Here is an 11,112-nt window from a genome sequence, read left to right as displayed (position 1 = left end):
GCGACGCGTTGGCGGCGGAGCCGAGCTTGAACCGCGAGGCACTGGTAGATGTGGAGAGGCAGTTGCGCGCACGTGCGCACGACGCCGCCGCCGTGAAGAAGATGGTGGACGCGCTGCGTGCCGATGAGGACGAAATTGTTCGCGCACGCAATCCTTTCCTGGAGACGAACGAGGTGCGGCTGGTTCCGTTGCGTGTACTGGATCTAATGAATGATACGAAGTTCAAGGGTTACTACCAGAGGCGGTTGAAGGAATTGGCGGAGGAAGTAGTGGACTGGGAGGTGGTGCGTATCTGTGATGATCTTCTGCGCGAACGTGCGAATGACATCGCCTCGCGACATTTGGGACGGTGCCAAGACGCTGCGGGGTCGATGCGCAGCCAGGGTGTGTTGCCTGCTGTGTTAGACGCTTTCCCCCCTGATCTGCAGTTGGACGCGGTTACTTTGGAGAGAATACTGCAGGGTCTCATGAAGAGGGATGACGTGAATGGGGAGGTGGTGCGGCTGGGCAAGACATTGGGCGCAGTGGAGCAAGGCATCGCGGCTGAGGTGAACCGACTTCGGACAACTTACCCGATGTGCGTGCGGGATGTGAACCCTGCTGTCGAGTTTGATGAGACATTTCAGCGACTTGAAAACGAGCGGCGGTCACTGCTGGAGCGATTCACGAAGACTGAGCTTATCGAGTCGCTGGAGAAGGAGGAAAGGAAGCAGAGCGTTGAGCTGCTAGATGATGAGCGGTATGTGGCGGCGGCAGCGGAGGCGTGTCGCGGGTCAAGTGGCAAGCACACGAACGAGATGACGGAGGAGGAGTTAACTGCACGTTGGCGGCACCACCTTCTGGCGCGGCGTGCGCGGCGTCGTGTTGTGACATTCCTAGATGTGACGCAGGAAGAACGTGAAACCGCGCGGGAGCAAGAGCGGGAGCGGAGGCGGTCGGTACACCAGCGCAAGAAGAAGCGTAGCGGAAGCTCCGCTAGTTGCTCCAACCTTTCCTTCTCGGAGGTACCAGACAACGTGTTTATTGAGATCAAGGAGGAGGACCTGGAGCTTTCACCGACGCTGCGCAGCAAGCGGACCAGCCGGATCTTTAGCGATGGTACGTCACACAGCGAGGTCCCTACTGGCAGTGAAGGCGAGGAGAGCTCACATGTTTCAGGCAAGAGAATTCGACGCTCATTGCAGCTGCGCCGTCTACGCGCCCATCGCTTCTCTGGTGGGTTGGCGGTAGATGCGATCCCTGACCTGATTGCGTACCAAATCGCGGAGGACGGCACGGTGTCACAAGTTGTCGACGGTGCGGTGTCTGGCGACGAGGGGTCCATGACGTTCCTTTCGCCGCCACGCACCACTGCTCCTGGGCTGGCAATACCGCTGCCGCTGCCACCACCACCGACCAAGGGGGAGGGAAAGAAGAAGAAGAAGTTGGTGCTGCGGAAGCGGCCAAGACTGCGTCGCGGGCCGGCGAACAGCGTGTCGCAGCTCACCATGAGTGCCGTTCCCGAGTTGACGGCGGGGGAATTGGTGGAGCAGGGCACGGAGAGTCTTGACAGCGCGGGATTGGATGTGCATGGCAGTTCGGCGGCGCTACACCGCCTGAAGAAGCCGCCGGCGCAGCAGCCTGTGAAGAAAATGGATTCCTCGCCGCAACGGCAGGCAAAGAAGCATCGCAAGTCTGCCAATGTGTCGCTGACGATGACGGCAGTTCCCGACGTACAGGGCTTGTTTATACCGGAGGAGGTGCCGGAGGTGCCGCCACCCCCGCTCGCCGACAGGAACGCGTCAGTCGGCGAGCCGGATATAAAGACGAAGCCGCGCCGCAGAGGGACTGGGCGTGGGCCGGAGGTTCTTACCGCTCTGACAGAGGAGCCGGGGGAGTTGCAAGAGCCACGGGAGGACCAGCGGCAGTCGCCACTGAGTGCAGTGTTGGCTCATAGCATGATGCTGGATGTGCGCACTCACGACCTGAGTTTGACGGCTCTGCCGCCGCCGCCGCCGCTGCCGCAGTCTCTGCCAAAGATTGTCGGCATGCCGGCATCAGCGCCTACGGCGGCAGAAGCCAGTGTAGCGAATGGCGCGGTGAAGCGGCGGGGTGCAAAACGGCCGGACGGGAAGAAACGGCGCGTGAAGAAGCCTAAGGAGCACAAGGGGTCTCTTATTGTCTCACGACTGGAGGACGATCGCTATGGTGAGATACCTGACACCATGGAGAACGAACTCTCCGCGGGAAGCCCCCGCGGGGACGTGTCGCACGTTGAGGCCACTCCGGAGGCCAAACGACCGGCCCGACGCGGTCGCTCCTTGCAGCGGCACCACGAGTCTATCTCTCAGGTGCAGGAAAATGAGGTGTCATGCATCCAGGATGACGTGAAAGGGAACCTTGCGGCGAAAACGAGCCGCCGCCGCTGCTCCTTTGACCTCTCCTCCATCATACCGATCAATAGGCGGGAGGGGCGAGAAATGGAGCGGGAACGTCGATTCATTTCAGGTGTGCTCAACAAGGCACGACAGCTGTTGTCACGTCATACGACAGTGGAAGAGATTGAGAGTGACACAAAGGCGATGGAGTTGGTCTTTAAGCATGAGGACATCTCGCAGGTGTTTGCAATGCGACGTGTCGACATAGGCGATGCATACCTGAAGGAAATTGCCGCCGCGGCGCTGCAGCGCGTGATTGAGATGTCGAAGGAGCCAGTATCTGCGGGAGCTACAGCACGTGCGCTGGCGGCGCGAGAGGCGCGGCGTCAAGAACTCGTGAAGCGCGCAGCGGCAACGATTTCGGGCAACAAAAGCAACAACGTCAATGATGATGCGGCTGATTTGGATGTGAACAACCCCCGCTGTGTGCCGCAGCCATGGGCGCACCTTACCGATGATGAGTTGGCACAGGACGTGGAGTTGCACGCCATCCTCGATTCACGCAGCAAGACGGACGGCAAAGGACTGGCAACGTATCTCCGGGAGTGGTCGAAGCGGAAGGAGTCGGAGAATGAGGTCCTCTTCAACGAGTACCCGTTCCTCCCACCGCTCCCGCATGGCGTGCCACTGACGGAGGTAGGGTTCGTCGACGATCCCGAGTTCCAGCGGCGTGCGGTGGAGTACAGCTTGCGTCGTGGCGACGAGAAGCTTCAGCGCGAACTGTGTGATATTGTGGATCGGCTGGCAAAGCAGCGCGCGATTCTGCGCAACCGCGGCAAGGCAAAGCACCTGTCGGTCGTGCAGCGCGTGCGTGCGGCGTGTGGGGCTGGTGCTGCTGACGCGGCACGCAGGTCCTCGGGCAACGAAGCCACCGAGGCGATGCGGGCACAGATGCGGTCCAAGTTTCGGGATGAGCACCTCAGGCTGCAGTTTATCACGCAGTGCAAGCAGGACTCGACGCGGCTGCTGAAACGGCTGATGGTGCGCATGAAGAGGGAGCGCACGGCCGACACCCCGCTAAGCATCGAGGACATTGAAACCTTCCGCTTCTTCTTTGACGGTGTTGATGTGGGCAACTTCGGTGTGCTCGACCGCATTGACTTTGTGGAGTTCGCGGTGCTGACAGTGAGCGATGTTGCGACGCTGACGCGGCGCGATGTGGAGCGGCTGACGTTCCCCAACACACCGGTGGAGCGGCTGCCGCAGGTGGTGGACTTCAGCGACTTCTCCAAGTTCTACAAGGCACTCGCACTGCAGGAGGTGAAGCAGCAGGACAGCCGCTTCCTCGAAGAGCCGCAAACGTATGGGCGTCAGCAGCTAGGCATCGAGTCGCCGCGGCCGCAACGCAGTCTGAGTAATGCCGCTCGGGTTACGCTTCCGGCCATCTCGCAACAGACGCGCAGCCAGAGCACGGTGGTCGTGCTTCCACGTGACCCTGTTGTGCCGCGGCGACCAGCAACGACGCAGCGCCTCGCACAGCGTCAGGCGGCGAGTCTCTCGCTGCCACCGGTGGCAATGGCGGAAGCGAGAGCAGGAGCAGGAGCGGGAACGGGAACGGGAGCGGTGGCGGCGGCGGTCGCCCGCAGTGGGATTGTGCCGCAGCGGCAGACGTGGATGCGCAGCAATAGCCAGCAAGATGACAGCGACACAATGAACGGTCCCAATGAGTGAGCAGCAGAACCTTGAGCTGTGAATGCGATAGAGAGAGCTCATACACCCGCACACGGATGGCGAGAGAAATGTGTGTGTGTGTGTGTGTGTGGGACGATAGGAGGGGGGAGAGGGAACGAGACCGATAGCACGTGTGTGGTAAGTAAGTGAGGTGTATAAAAAGACAAATTGAGGTACAAAAAGAGAAAATGGGGAAAGGAACGAGGCAAAGGGGATACATATAAAGAAAATAGTACGCCAAACGTTTGTCCTCGTGGGATTCAACGAAGACGACGAGATATACATATATATATATATATATTTGTATTGAAAAGGATGGTAAGATGGAGGGGTGCAACAGTACGTAAATTGGGGGGGGGGGGCAACAACGAAAAAAAGGAAAGGATACTTCAAACGAAGTTTCTGTCGTTGGTGGTGGTGGTGGTGGTGTTACCATTCGATCTGCATTCTTTTTTGCTCATGCTCTTCATACCCTTCAAAGACTCCTTTTCGACCTTTCTTTCCTTCCCCTGTTGCGTCGCGCAGAGTGTGGAGGAAGCCATGAACCTCAAAAACTACATGCCGAGCATCGTGTCGGAGGTGCGGCAGTTCAGCCGTGCGTACGTCGACTCGCTCGTTTCCCCCGGCGAAGGCAAGCATCATGACGAAGCGGAAAGTGTTGCCGCACAGACAAAGCAAGACGTCCCTTCGGCGGTGGCGGCGGCGGCTTCTGTTTCCTTTTCAACACGGCACATACCACACACACAAACCAGCGCCCACGTTGGTGTTGGGAAAGGTCGTGTCGATGGCACTAGTAGTAACAGCGGCAGTAACTGGGCCTCTCGCCGTGCGGGGGCGGTAGAGAGTTATGAGTATGAACCGGACTACATGGAGCGGCCTGGCGTCTCCTCCGCACCGCCACACACGTACGCGTCAACACCGATTGGGAGTGCATCACTGGCGGCAAGCCATGAGGTGCAGGAAGAGGGTTCTAGGCCTGGGGTGACGAGAGCAGGGCGGGGGACTGCCGCCCTGCCGCAAGCCGACTCCACATCAACAACAGTAGTGCCGGAGTCGACAGGACTTCGAAGGACTATTAGAAAGAAACCTAAGGCGTCTCGCTCTAGGTTTGGCGCAGTGAAGCTGGAGCCAGAGGAGGAGGCGGAGGCGGCGGCGGAAGTGGTGGTGGCTTCCGCTTCATCTGTTGCTCTTGACACTGGTTCTGGAGTGCCCTCAATCGGGATGCCCCATTGTAGTCGCAGTAGCAGCAGCAGCGCTTGTCAACGTGAACAGCAATGCACAACGGCTGCAGTCACTTCCGCTCCCATTGCTGCTCCTGCTCCCGTTGCTTCTGCTGCTGTCTCTGTTACAACGCCACCACCACCACCACCAACAGCAGCAGTAGCAGAAAAAGTAGTCAGTTCCACTTTAAACAAAGAGTTGCAGGAATGGAGTAATAAGCGGGACGCAATACTGTGTCTTCTTCGCAGCAGCGCGGCGCGGAGGATGACACCGGTGTTATTCAACTGGGTGCAAGAAGCTTTATCTTTTTTTGCTGTCAAGGTCGCTGGTGGAGCTCTGGCATCCGTCGTGGATGACGATAGCGCTGCCATGATGTCATCTGAATTGTCTCCGGTAGGTGACTATGTCGAGCGTGTCTGGCACGATGCGGAGTCTGTGGTTCGGCCATGCGTAGCTCACGCTGTCCCACCTGAGGTGTTTGGGCCGTGCGCACCCGCTGATGTTACCGATGTGGCTGCTGCTAACGATTCAGAGTCGTGTGAAGAATTTGTCTTCACTTCGTGTCGAGGAGAAGGGCCACTGTGGCACACGCTCCATGACACGTTGGCTATAGTACGGCGCTGGCGCGACGAAAAGAGTCTGCAGCAGCTGCTGCTGCTGTCGCCGTTCCCGGGGCGTGCAGTCGAGCGTGGTATGTTGAATCTTCTGTCATTGTGCTTTGCGCCACTCCTGCAGACGGCGGTGGAGCAGAGCCACCATGTAATATGGCGCACTCCCCCGCAGCAGAAGCAGGAGATGAATATGAGGGCGCTGAAGGCGTGGGCATGTGAAATCGTGAGGACGTTCTGCGCAGCCCTCATGGAGGTGGATGCAGAGTCGCGCCGGGTCGCACTCGGTGTCAACGCTGGTGATGCGAGCGCACGCGTTGACGATGCAGTGGGCTCTGTGCACAACGGCACCGCTGCGCTGTGGCTCATGCGTGAGGCGACCGTTTTGACGTTGCTTGTACTTTGGTCCCTACAGAAGTGTGCTGCGTGAGGGGCAAAGACGTTCTATTTCTTTTCTCTCTGTCCCCCTTCCTCTCTGTGTGAGTGTGTCTGCGAGTCCTCACTACCCTTGACTTCTCGAGTGGGTGAGCATTTCCATTTCTTTTCTTCTGGGGGGGTTTGGTGGGGCGATGGAGAGAGGCGGGGCTGTTGCGAGTGCCGCTCTTCTTGGCGTGCTGTACTCTTTATTTCTTGTTGGTCCTGCACCTGCTCTCATATTGTTCCAGTCCCTCAGTTCCAGCAAAGGGAGAAAAGGGCGGCATCCCTGTTGTGGATTTTGCTGTTCGTTGCGTCTGTGCAAAATGTTTGCTTGTCTGCGCGGAATTCAGAAGCCGCAGAGTGTGCCGCAGTCGCCATCCGTCGCGGCAGCCGACGCCGGTGCGGCGGCGCAGCACCAGCAGCCGAGTGCGCTGCAACTGGAGCAAGCTGTGTTCAGCGCTGTTGTGGCAAGTGAGCACAGTGTGACGCGCCACCACGAGGGACGTGGCGGGGAGCAGGAGAGCGGCGTTGCGTCGAGTGATGCGAAGGCGGTGGAGCGGCGTCTCGCGGAATTCGTTGCGCACGCCGTGCAGAAGCACCTCATCGCCATCACGTACGAGGCAGCCCGTGCTGCACTACCTCTCACGCAGCAAGAGCAGGATGGTGAGGGTGGGTCGGCGGCGGTGAATCACGGTGAAGTGATGGGGAGCGAGGCAGACGTCGCGCAGCTGCTCTGGATGAATCGCACAATGGCACTTGGCACAACAATCACAGAGCTTGAGGGCACATTGCCGCAGCGCAAGCCCTTCGATAACGCAGCACCAAAGCGGGAGAGGCACCTTCCGAATGTGCAGAAAACGGTCCAGCACCTGCGGGAGTTCGCCCCTGCGCTGCGTGCGGTTTTGTTGGAGGCGCCTCGGTGCGAGGGAAATGAGGCAACGCACCCACAAGAAGGCGATGCGGCAGATGCCGCACACAGTGAAACTCACAATGATAATCACCATAGCCCTCATAGTGATGCTGGAGCGAAGAGGCGGCGTGCTGTTGAAGAGGGGGAAAGTGATGCGAAAGATGCACGTTCAGGCAAGCGGCCATTCGCGTTCGCCGTGAGAATCGACGGGGGCCTCATGCGCCATCAGCACGACAATCGAGCAATCGCAGCGGCAGATCCGTCGTCTGACAATGATAGTCGCCGCCCGAAGACAGATCAGGATCAACAGCAGCCACAGGGGACTGGTGTCTCGTGCAGGAGCGGTGCCTTGCCGCAAGGAGCTTCTAACGCCAAGTGTCAGACAACGTTAAATGTTGACAATCACGGCAAATTGTCTCTTGCGCACCTGTCAGCCACGACGCCGCAGCTCACCAACGTCATGTTTCGGCCGCTGGTCTCGTCGTCCTCGTCGTCGTTGTTGTTGGCCGCTGGCAACAGTGCGGCTGCCCCAGCCCCTGTGGGTTCGCAAAAGGCGGCACTTCCGGCATTCACCGTCATAAGAAGACCGCCGCATATGCCTATGGGATGGCAGTCCGCCGAAAGTGTGGAAGGCAGCGGCGCGGAGGCTGTCAGATATGGCGCGAACGTGAGGGAATCGCGCTACGGGAATCGTTCAGTGGTTTCTAGGCGGCGAGAGGAGGAGGACGACGCAGCCCTTGGCTCGGGCACGGGAGGCCAGAGCAGTGGCGGATTCATCACCGCGAGCGAACAGCTGGCGGTGGATGTGAAGGCAGGACGTGCACTGGCGTCAAGTCTCACGCTGCAACGCCGAACCCCTGCGCTGGGTCTGCGGCGCTCCGGCTTCACGCCGCCGTTTCAGCAGCAGCGGCAACAAACACCGCCTCCGCATTCGTCAAGGAGTGATGTGCCAAGTGGAGTCGCTGCTGTTAACGCTGCTAGTAGTAATACCGGTGGTGGTAATGTGGTGCCAGTCAATGAGGTGCTGAGCTCCATCGCCAAGAATTCGAAGGGCTCCCACGAGCCGACGCGAGGAGCGCGCAGCCACCATAACATGGCTACTCGTGACGATAGCGACAGCGAGCATGGAGAATACCCTGCCTCACTGCTTCTCCCCGATGGCTCCGTGCCGCCGATCCTACAGCCGCTGGACCCGAAGCTCGTGGCGCAGGTGGCGATGGAGATTCTCGAGCACGGTGCCGGTGCCCGCAGTGTTAGCTGGAACGACATTGCGGGGCTCGACTACGCCAAGCGAAGCGTTGAAGAGGCAATTGTGTGGCCGCTGCGTCGACCGGATCTCTTCGTTGGTCTTCGCGACCCGCCACGCGGGTTGCTGTTATTTGGCCCACCTGGCACCGGTAAAACGATGATCGCCCGCGCCATTGCAAACCGCGCACAATGCACGTTTCTGAACATCAGTGCCTCCTCTCTCATGTCAAAGTGGATGGGCGACGGGGAGAAGTTAGTAAGGTGTCTGTTTGCTGTGGCCACCGTGAAGCAGCCGAGCGTCATATTCATTGATGAGATTGACTCTCTTCTCTCCATGCGCGGCGAGGGCGAAATGGATTCGGTGCGGCGCGTCAAGACGGAGTTCCTCGTGCAGCTCGACGGTGTGGCGACTGACCGCGGCGACCGTGTGCTTCTAATCGGTGCTACGAACCGGCCGGAGGAATTGGACGAGGCGGCGCGGCGGCGTATGGAGAAACGGTTGCACATTCCTCTCCCTGATGCCGCTGCACGGGTAGAGCTAGTGCAGCGGCTTCTTCACACGATGGAACTGCAGCAGCAGCAGCAGTGCTTAGATCGCTCCGAGGGGAGGGATGAGGAAGCGGTGGTAAAGAGTGGCAGTGGCACGGTGCATGCGCTGGATGCGAAGGACATTGCAGAGATCGCAGCCGCAACGGAGGGGTACTCCGGTGCGGATCTCAAGCAGGTGTGTCGCGAGGCCGCGATGGGGCCGCTACGCGAAGTCACCATGCGGCTCTCTGACGTTTCATTGAATGAACTGCGGCCAATTCAGAGGCGGGACTTTATGCAGGCATTGAAGCGTATTCGGCCAAGTGTTGGAGCCTCGGAGGTGGAGCGCTACGAGGAATGGAATAAGCAGTTCGGCTCCTTCGCCACGGACGCGGGGGGAGAGACAGAGAATGTGAACTGGGGGGATAAGACGGAGATGAACCGCACGGACTAGAGCTGTGGGGGGCAGAGGTGTAGAGGTCAGACGTGAAGAATAAAATGTGAGTGGGGAAAAAAAAAAGAAGGATATGCGTGTTCTTCCTCGCATGTGGGATAGTGTTTACTCTATCTGTTGACGACTCTGTGTATATATATATATATATATATATATACCTGGTTTGTTGTTCGGCAGTGTTTTCCTGTTGTTAGAAGAGCCGCTGATTACTCATATCAATTTCCCACAAATACAGACATATACATCTACACATATACCTGCACCGAATAAGATGTCGTCCAGCACGAAGAAGACGCTCGCGGAGTACAAGGCGCCTTACCCCGCGCCCACCGCGGATCAAAAACGCCTTGTCATCTTCCTCGACGAACGTGGAGCGGAGGAGAAGCGGGAATTCAAACTGCAGCTCATCCCCGGCCGTGTCGAGACGGTGGACGCGACCAACAGGCATTTCATCGCCGGCGACGTGAAGGAAGAGACAATCAACGGTTGGGGCTACACCTACTACGTCGTGCACATGGGCGAACTGGCGGGAACACTCATGACATCTATGCCAGGTGACACGCCGAAGCCGCGGTTTGTGGCGATGGTCAACAAGCCGCTTATCCCCTACAACAGCAAGCTGCCGGTGGTGGTATACGTGCCGAAGGACGCGGAGCTTCATTACCGTGTGTGGGCGCCCACCAAGGCGGAGCCGGATTGTGCGCAGGAGGCGTAACAGAGAGGGAGGGGTGTAGTAGCGAGGGTAGGAAATACTGGGCTTGGCATCCGGGAAATGTTTTGCTTCAGTTTTGTTGTTTTGCCGCTGCGGTTGGTGTAGGTGGCGGTGGTGATTTTCTACTGTTATCTTTTATGTCGGGGGTCTGATGATGCGGAGTGTTGTCGTGGGCCAAAATACGTACACGCGTTTATAATATTTTCTATCTGTGTGTTGAAATGGTGTCTGCTGTTGGAGTGTGGCGGTTGCTTGGGGCATTCTCTCTCTCTCTCTCTCTCTCTGTGTGTGTGTGTGTGGGTGTGTGATATGAGCTGCGATGCGCTCCCTTATCTCCCTTTTTTGTATGTAGTTTTGCTTTTTTTTCTTGTGCCTTCATTCTTCTTGTCTCCGTGCTGCTGCTGTGGCACCCCGTCATCTGGTGACGCAGCACGGTGCCTCTGGGCATTGGACGGTAGTGACGGGAGGATTGTGTCGCGCCACCCCCACAGGCGTCCCCTTCACGCTGCAGGGGCCATTGCTGTTTGCCGCGTAGCTGGCAGATAGAGAAAGAGAGAGGGACAGTGAGAACGGGGAGGAGGGAGGGAGGGAGGGGGCTGTGAGCATTGCCGTGGCGACCGCTACACGAGAGCCGCAAGCCGTGGATAGCCTTACACCCAAAACTAGGAGCTCATACATCCCTCGGCTGTCAGACAGCAGAGCGTTGACACATACATACGTCATTACCTCTGTACGCATTCACACACACTCACGCAGCAAAAGAGAGAGAGAGAGAGAGAGAGAGAGAGAAAAGCGTCAACACACTCAGTGATACATACGTGCGCATTTCAACAGGTATCTGTGTATCTAGGTACATTGAGATAGGTCGGTGTTTATATACACACGTTTGGATTGTACGGAATCCCCCCCCCCCAAAAAAAAAAAAA

General features: G+C 58.2%; 4 protein-coding genes across 4 annotated transcripts; all 4 read left to right on the top strand.

Moving 5' to 3' along the window:
- Positions 1–101: 101 nt before the first annotated feature.
- On the top strand, positions 102–4,088 carry DQ04_03591040 (hypothetical protein; the record flags this gene model as incomplete). The annotated part of the gene is made up of 1 exon (XM_009312949.1): positions 102–4,088. The coding sequence occupies one exon, from the start codon at positions 102–104 to the stop codon at positions 4,086–4,088; it is 3,987 nt and encodes a 1,328-aa protein (XP_009311224.1).
- A 540-nt stretch (positions 4,089–4,628) lies between these two features.
- DQ04_03591030 (hypothetical protein) lies at positions 4,629–6,347 on the top strand (the record flags this gene model as incomplete). Its single annotated transcript, XM_009312948.1, has 1 exon — positions 4,629–6,347. The coding sequence occupies one exon, from the start codon at positions 4,629–4,631 to the stop codon at positions 6,345–6,347; it is 1,719 nt and encodes a 572-aa protein (XP_009311223.1).
- A 310-nt stretch (positions 6,348–6,657) lies between these two features.
- Positions 6,658–9,474, top strand: DQ04_03591020 (putative katanin-like protein, putative,serine peptidase, Clan SJ, family S16; the record flags this gene model as incomplete). Its single annotated transcript, XM_009312947.1, has 1 exon — positions 6,658–9,474. One exon carries the CDS (start codon positions 6,658–6,660, stop codon positions 9,472–9,474), a length of 2,817 nt encoding a protein of 938 aa, XP_009311222.1.
- Positions 9,475–9,745: 271 nt separating this feature from the next.
- DQ04_03591010 (ecotin) lies at positions 9,746–10,189 on the top strand (the record flags this gene model as incomplete). The annotated part of the gene is made up of 1 exon (XM_009312946.1): positions 9,746–10,189. One exon carries the CDS (start codon positions 9,746–9,748, stop codon positions 10,187–10,189), a length of 444 nt encoding a protein of 147 aa, XP_009311221.1.
- Between the last annotated feature and the right edge of the window lie 923 nt (positions 10,190–11,112).

Source organism: Trypanosoma grayi, assembly GCF_000691245.1.
Source record: "Trypanosoma grayi strain ANR4 Tgr_359_V1, whole genome shotgun sequence".
NCBI lineage: Eukaryota > Euglenozoa > Kinetoplastea > Trypanosomatida > Trypanosomatidae > Trypanosoma > Trypanosoma grayi.
Note: the sequence above shows the minus strand (reverse complement) of the source record. Positions and strands in the feature narration are given on the sequence as shown.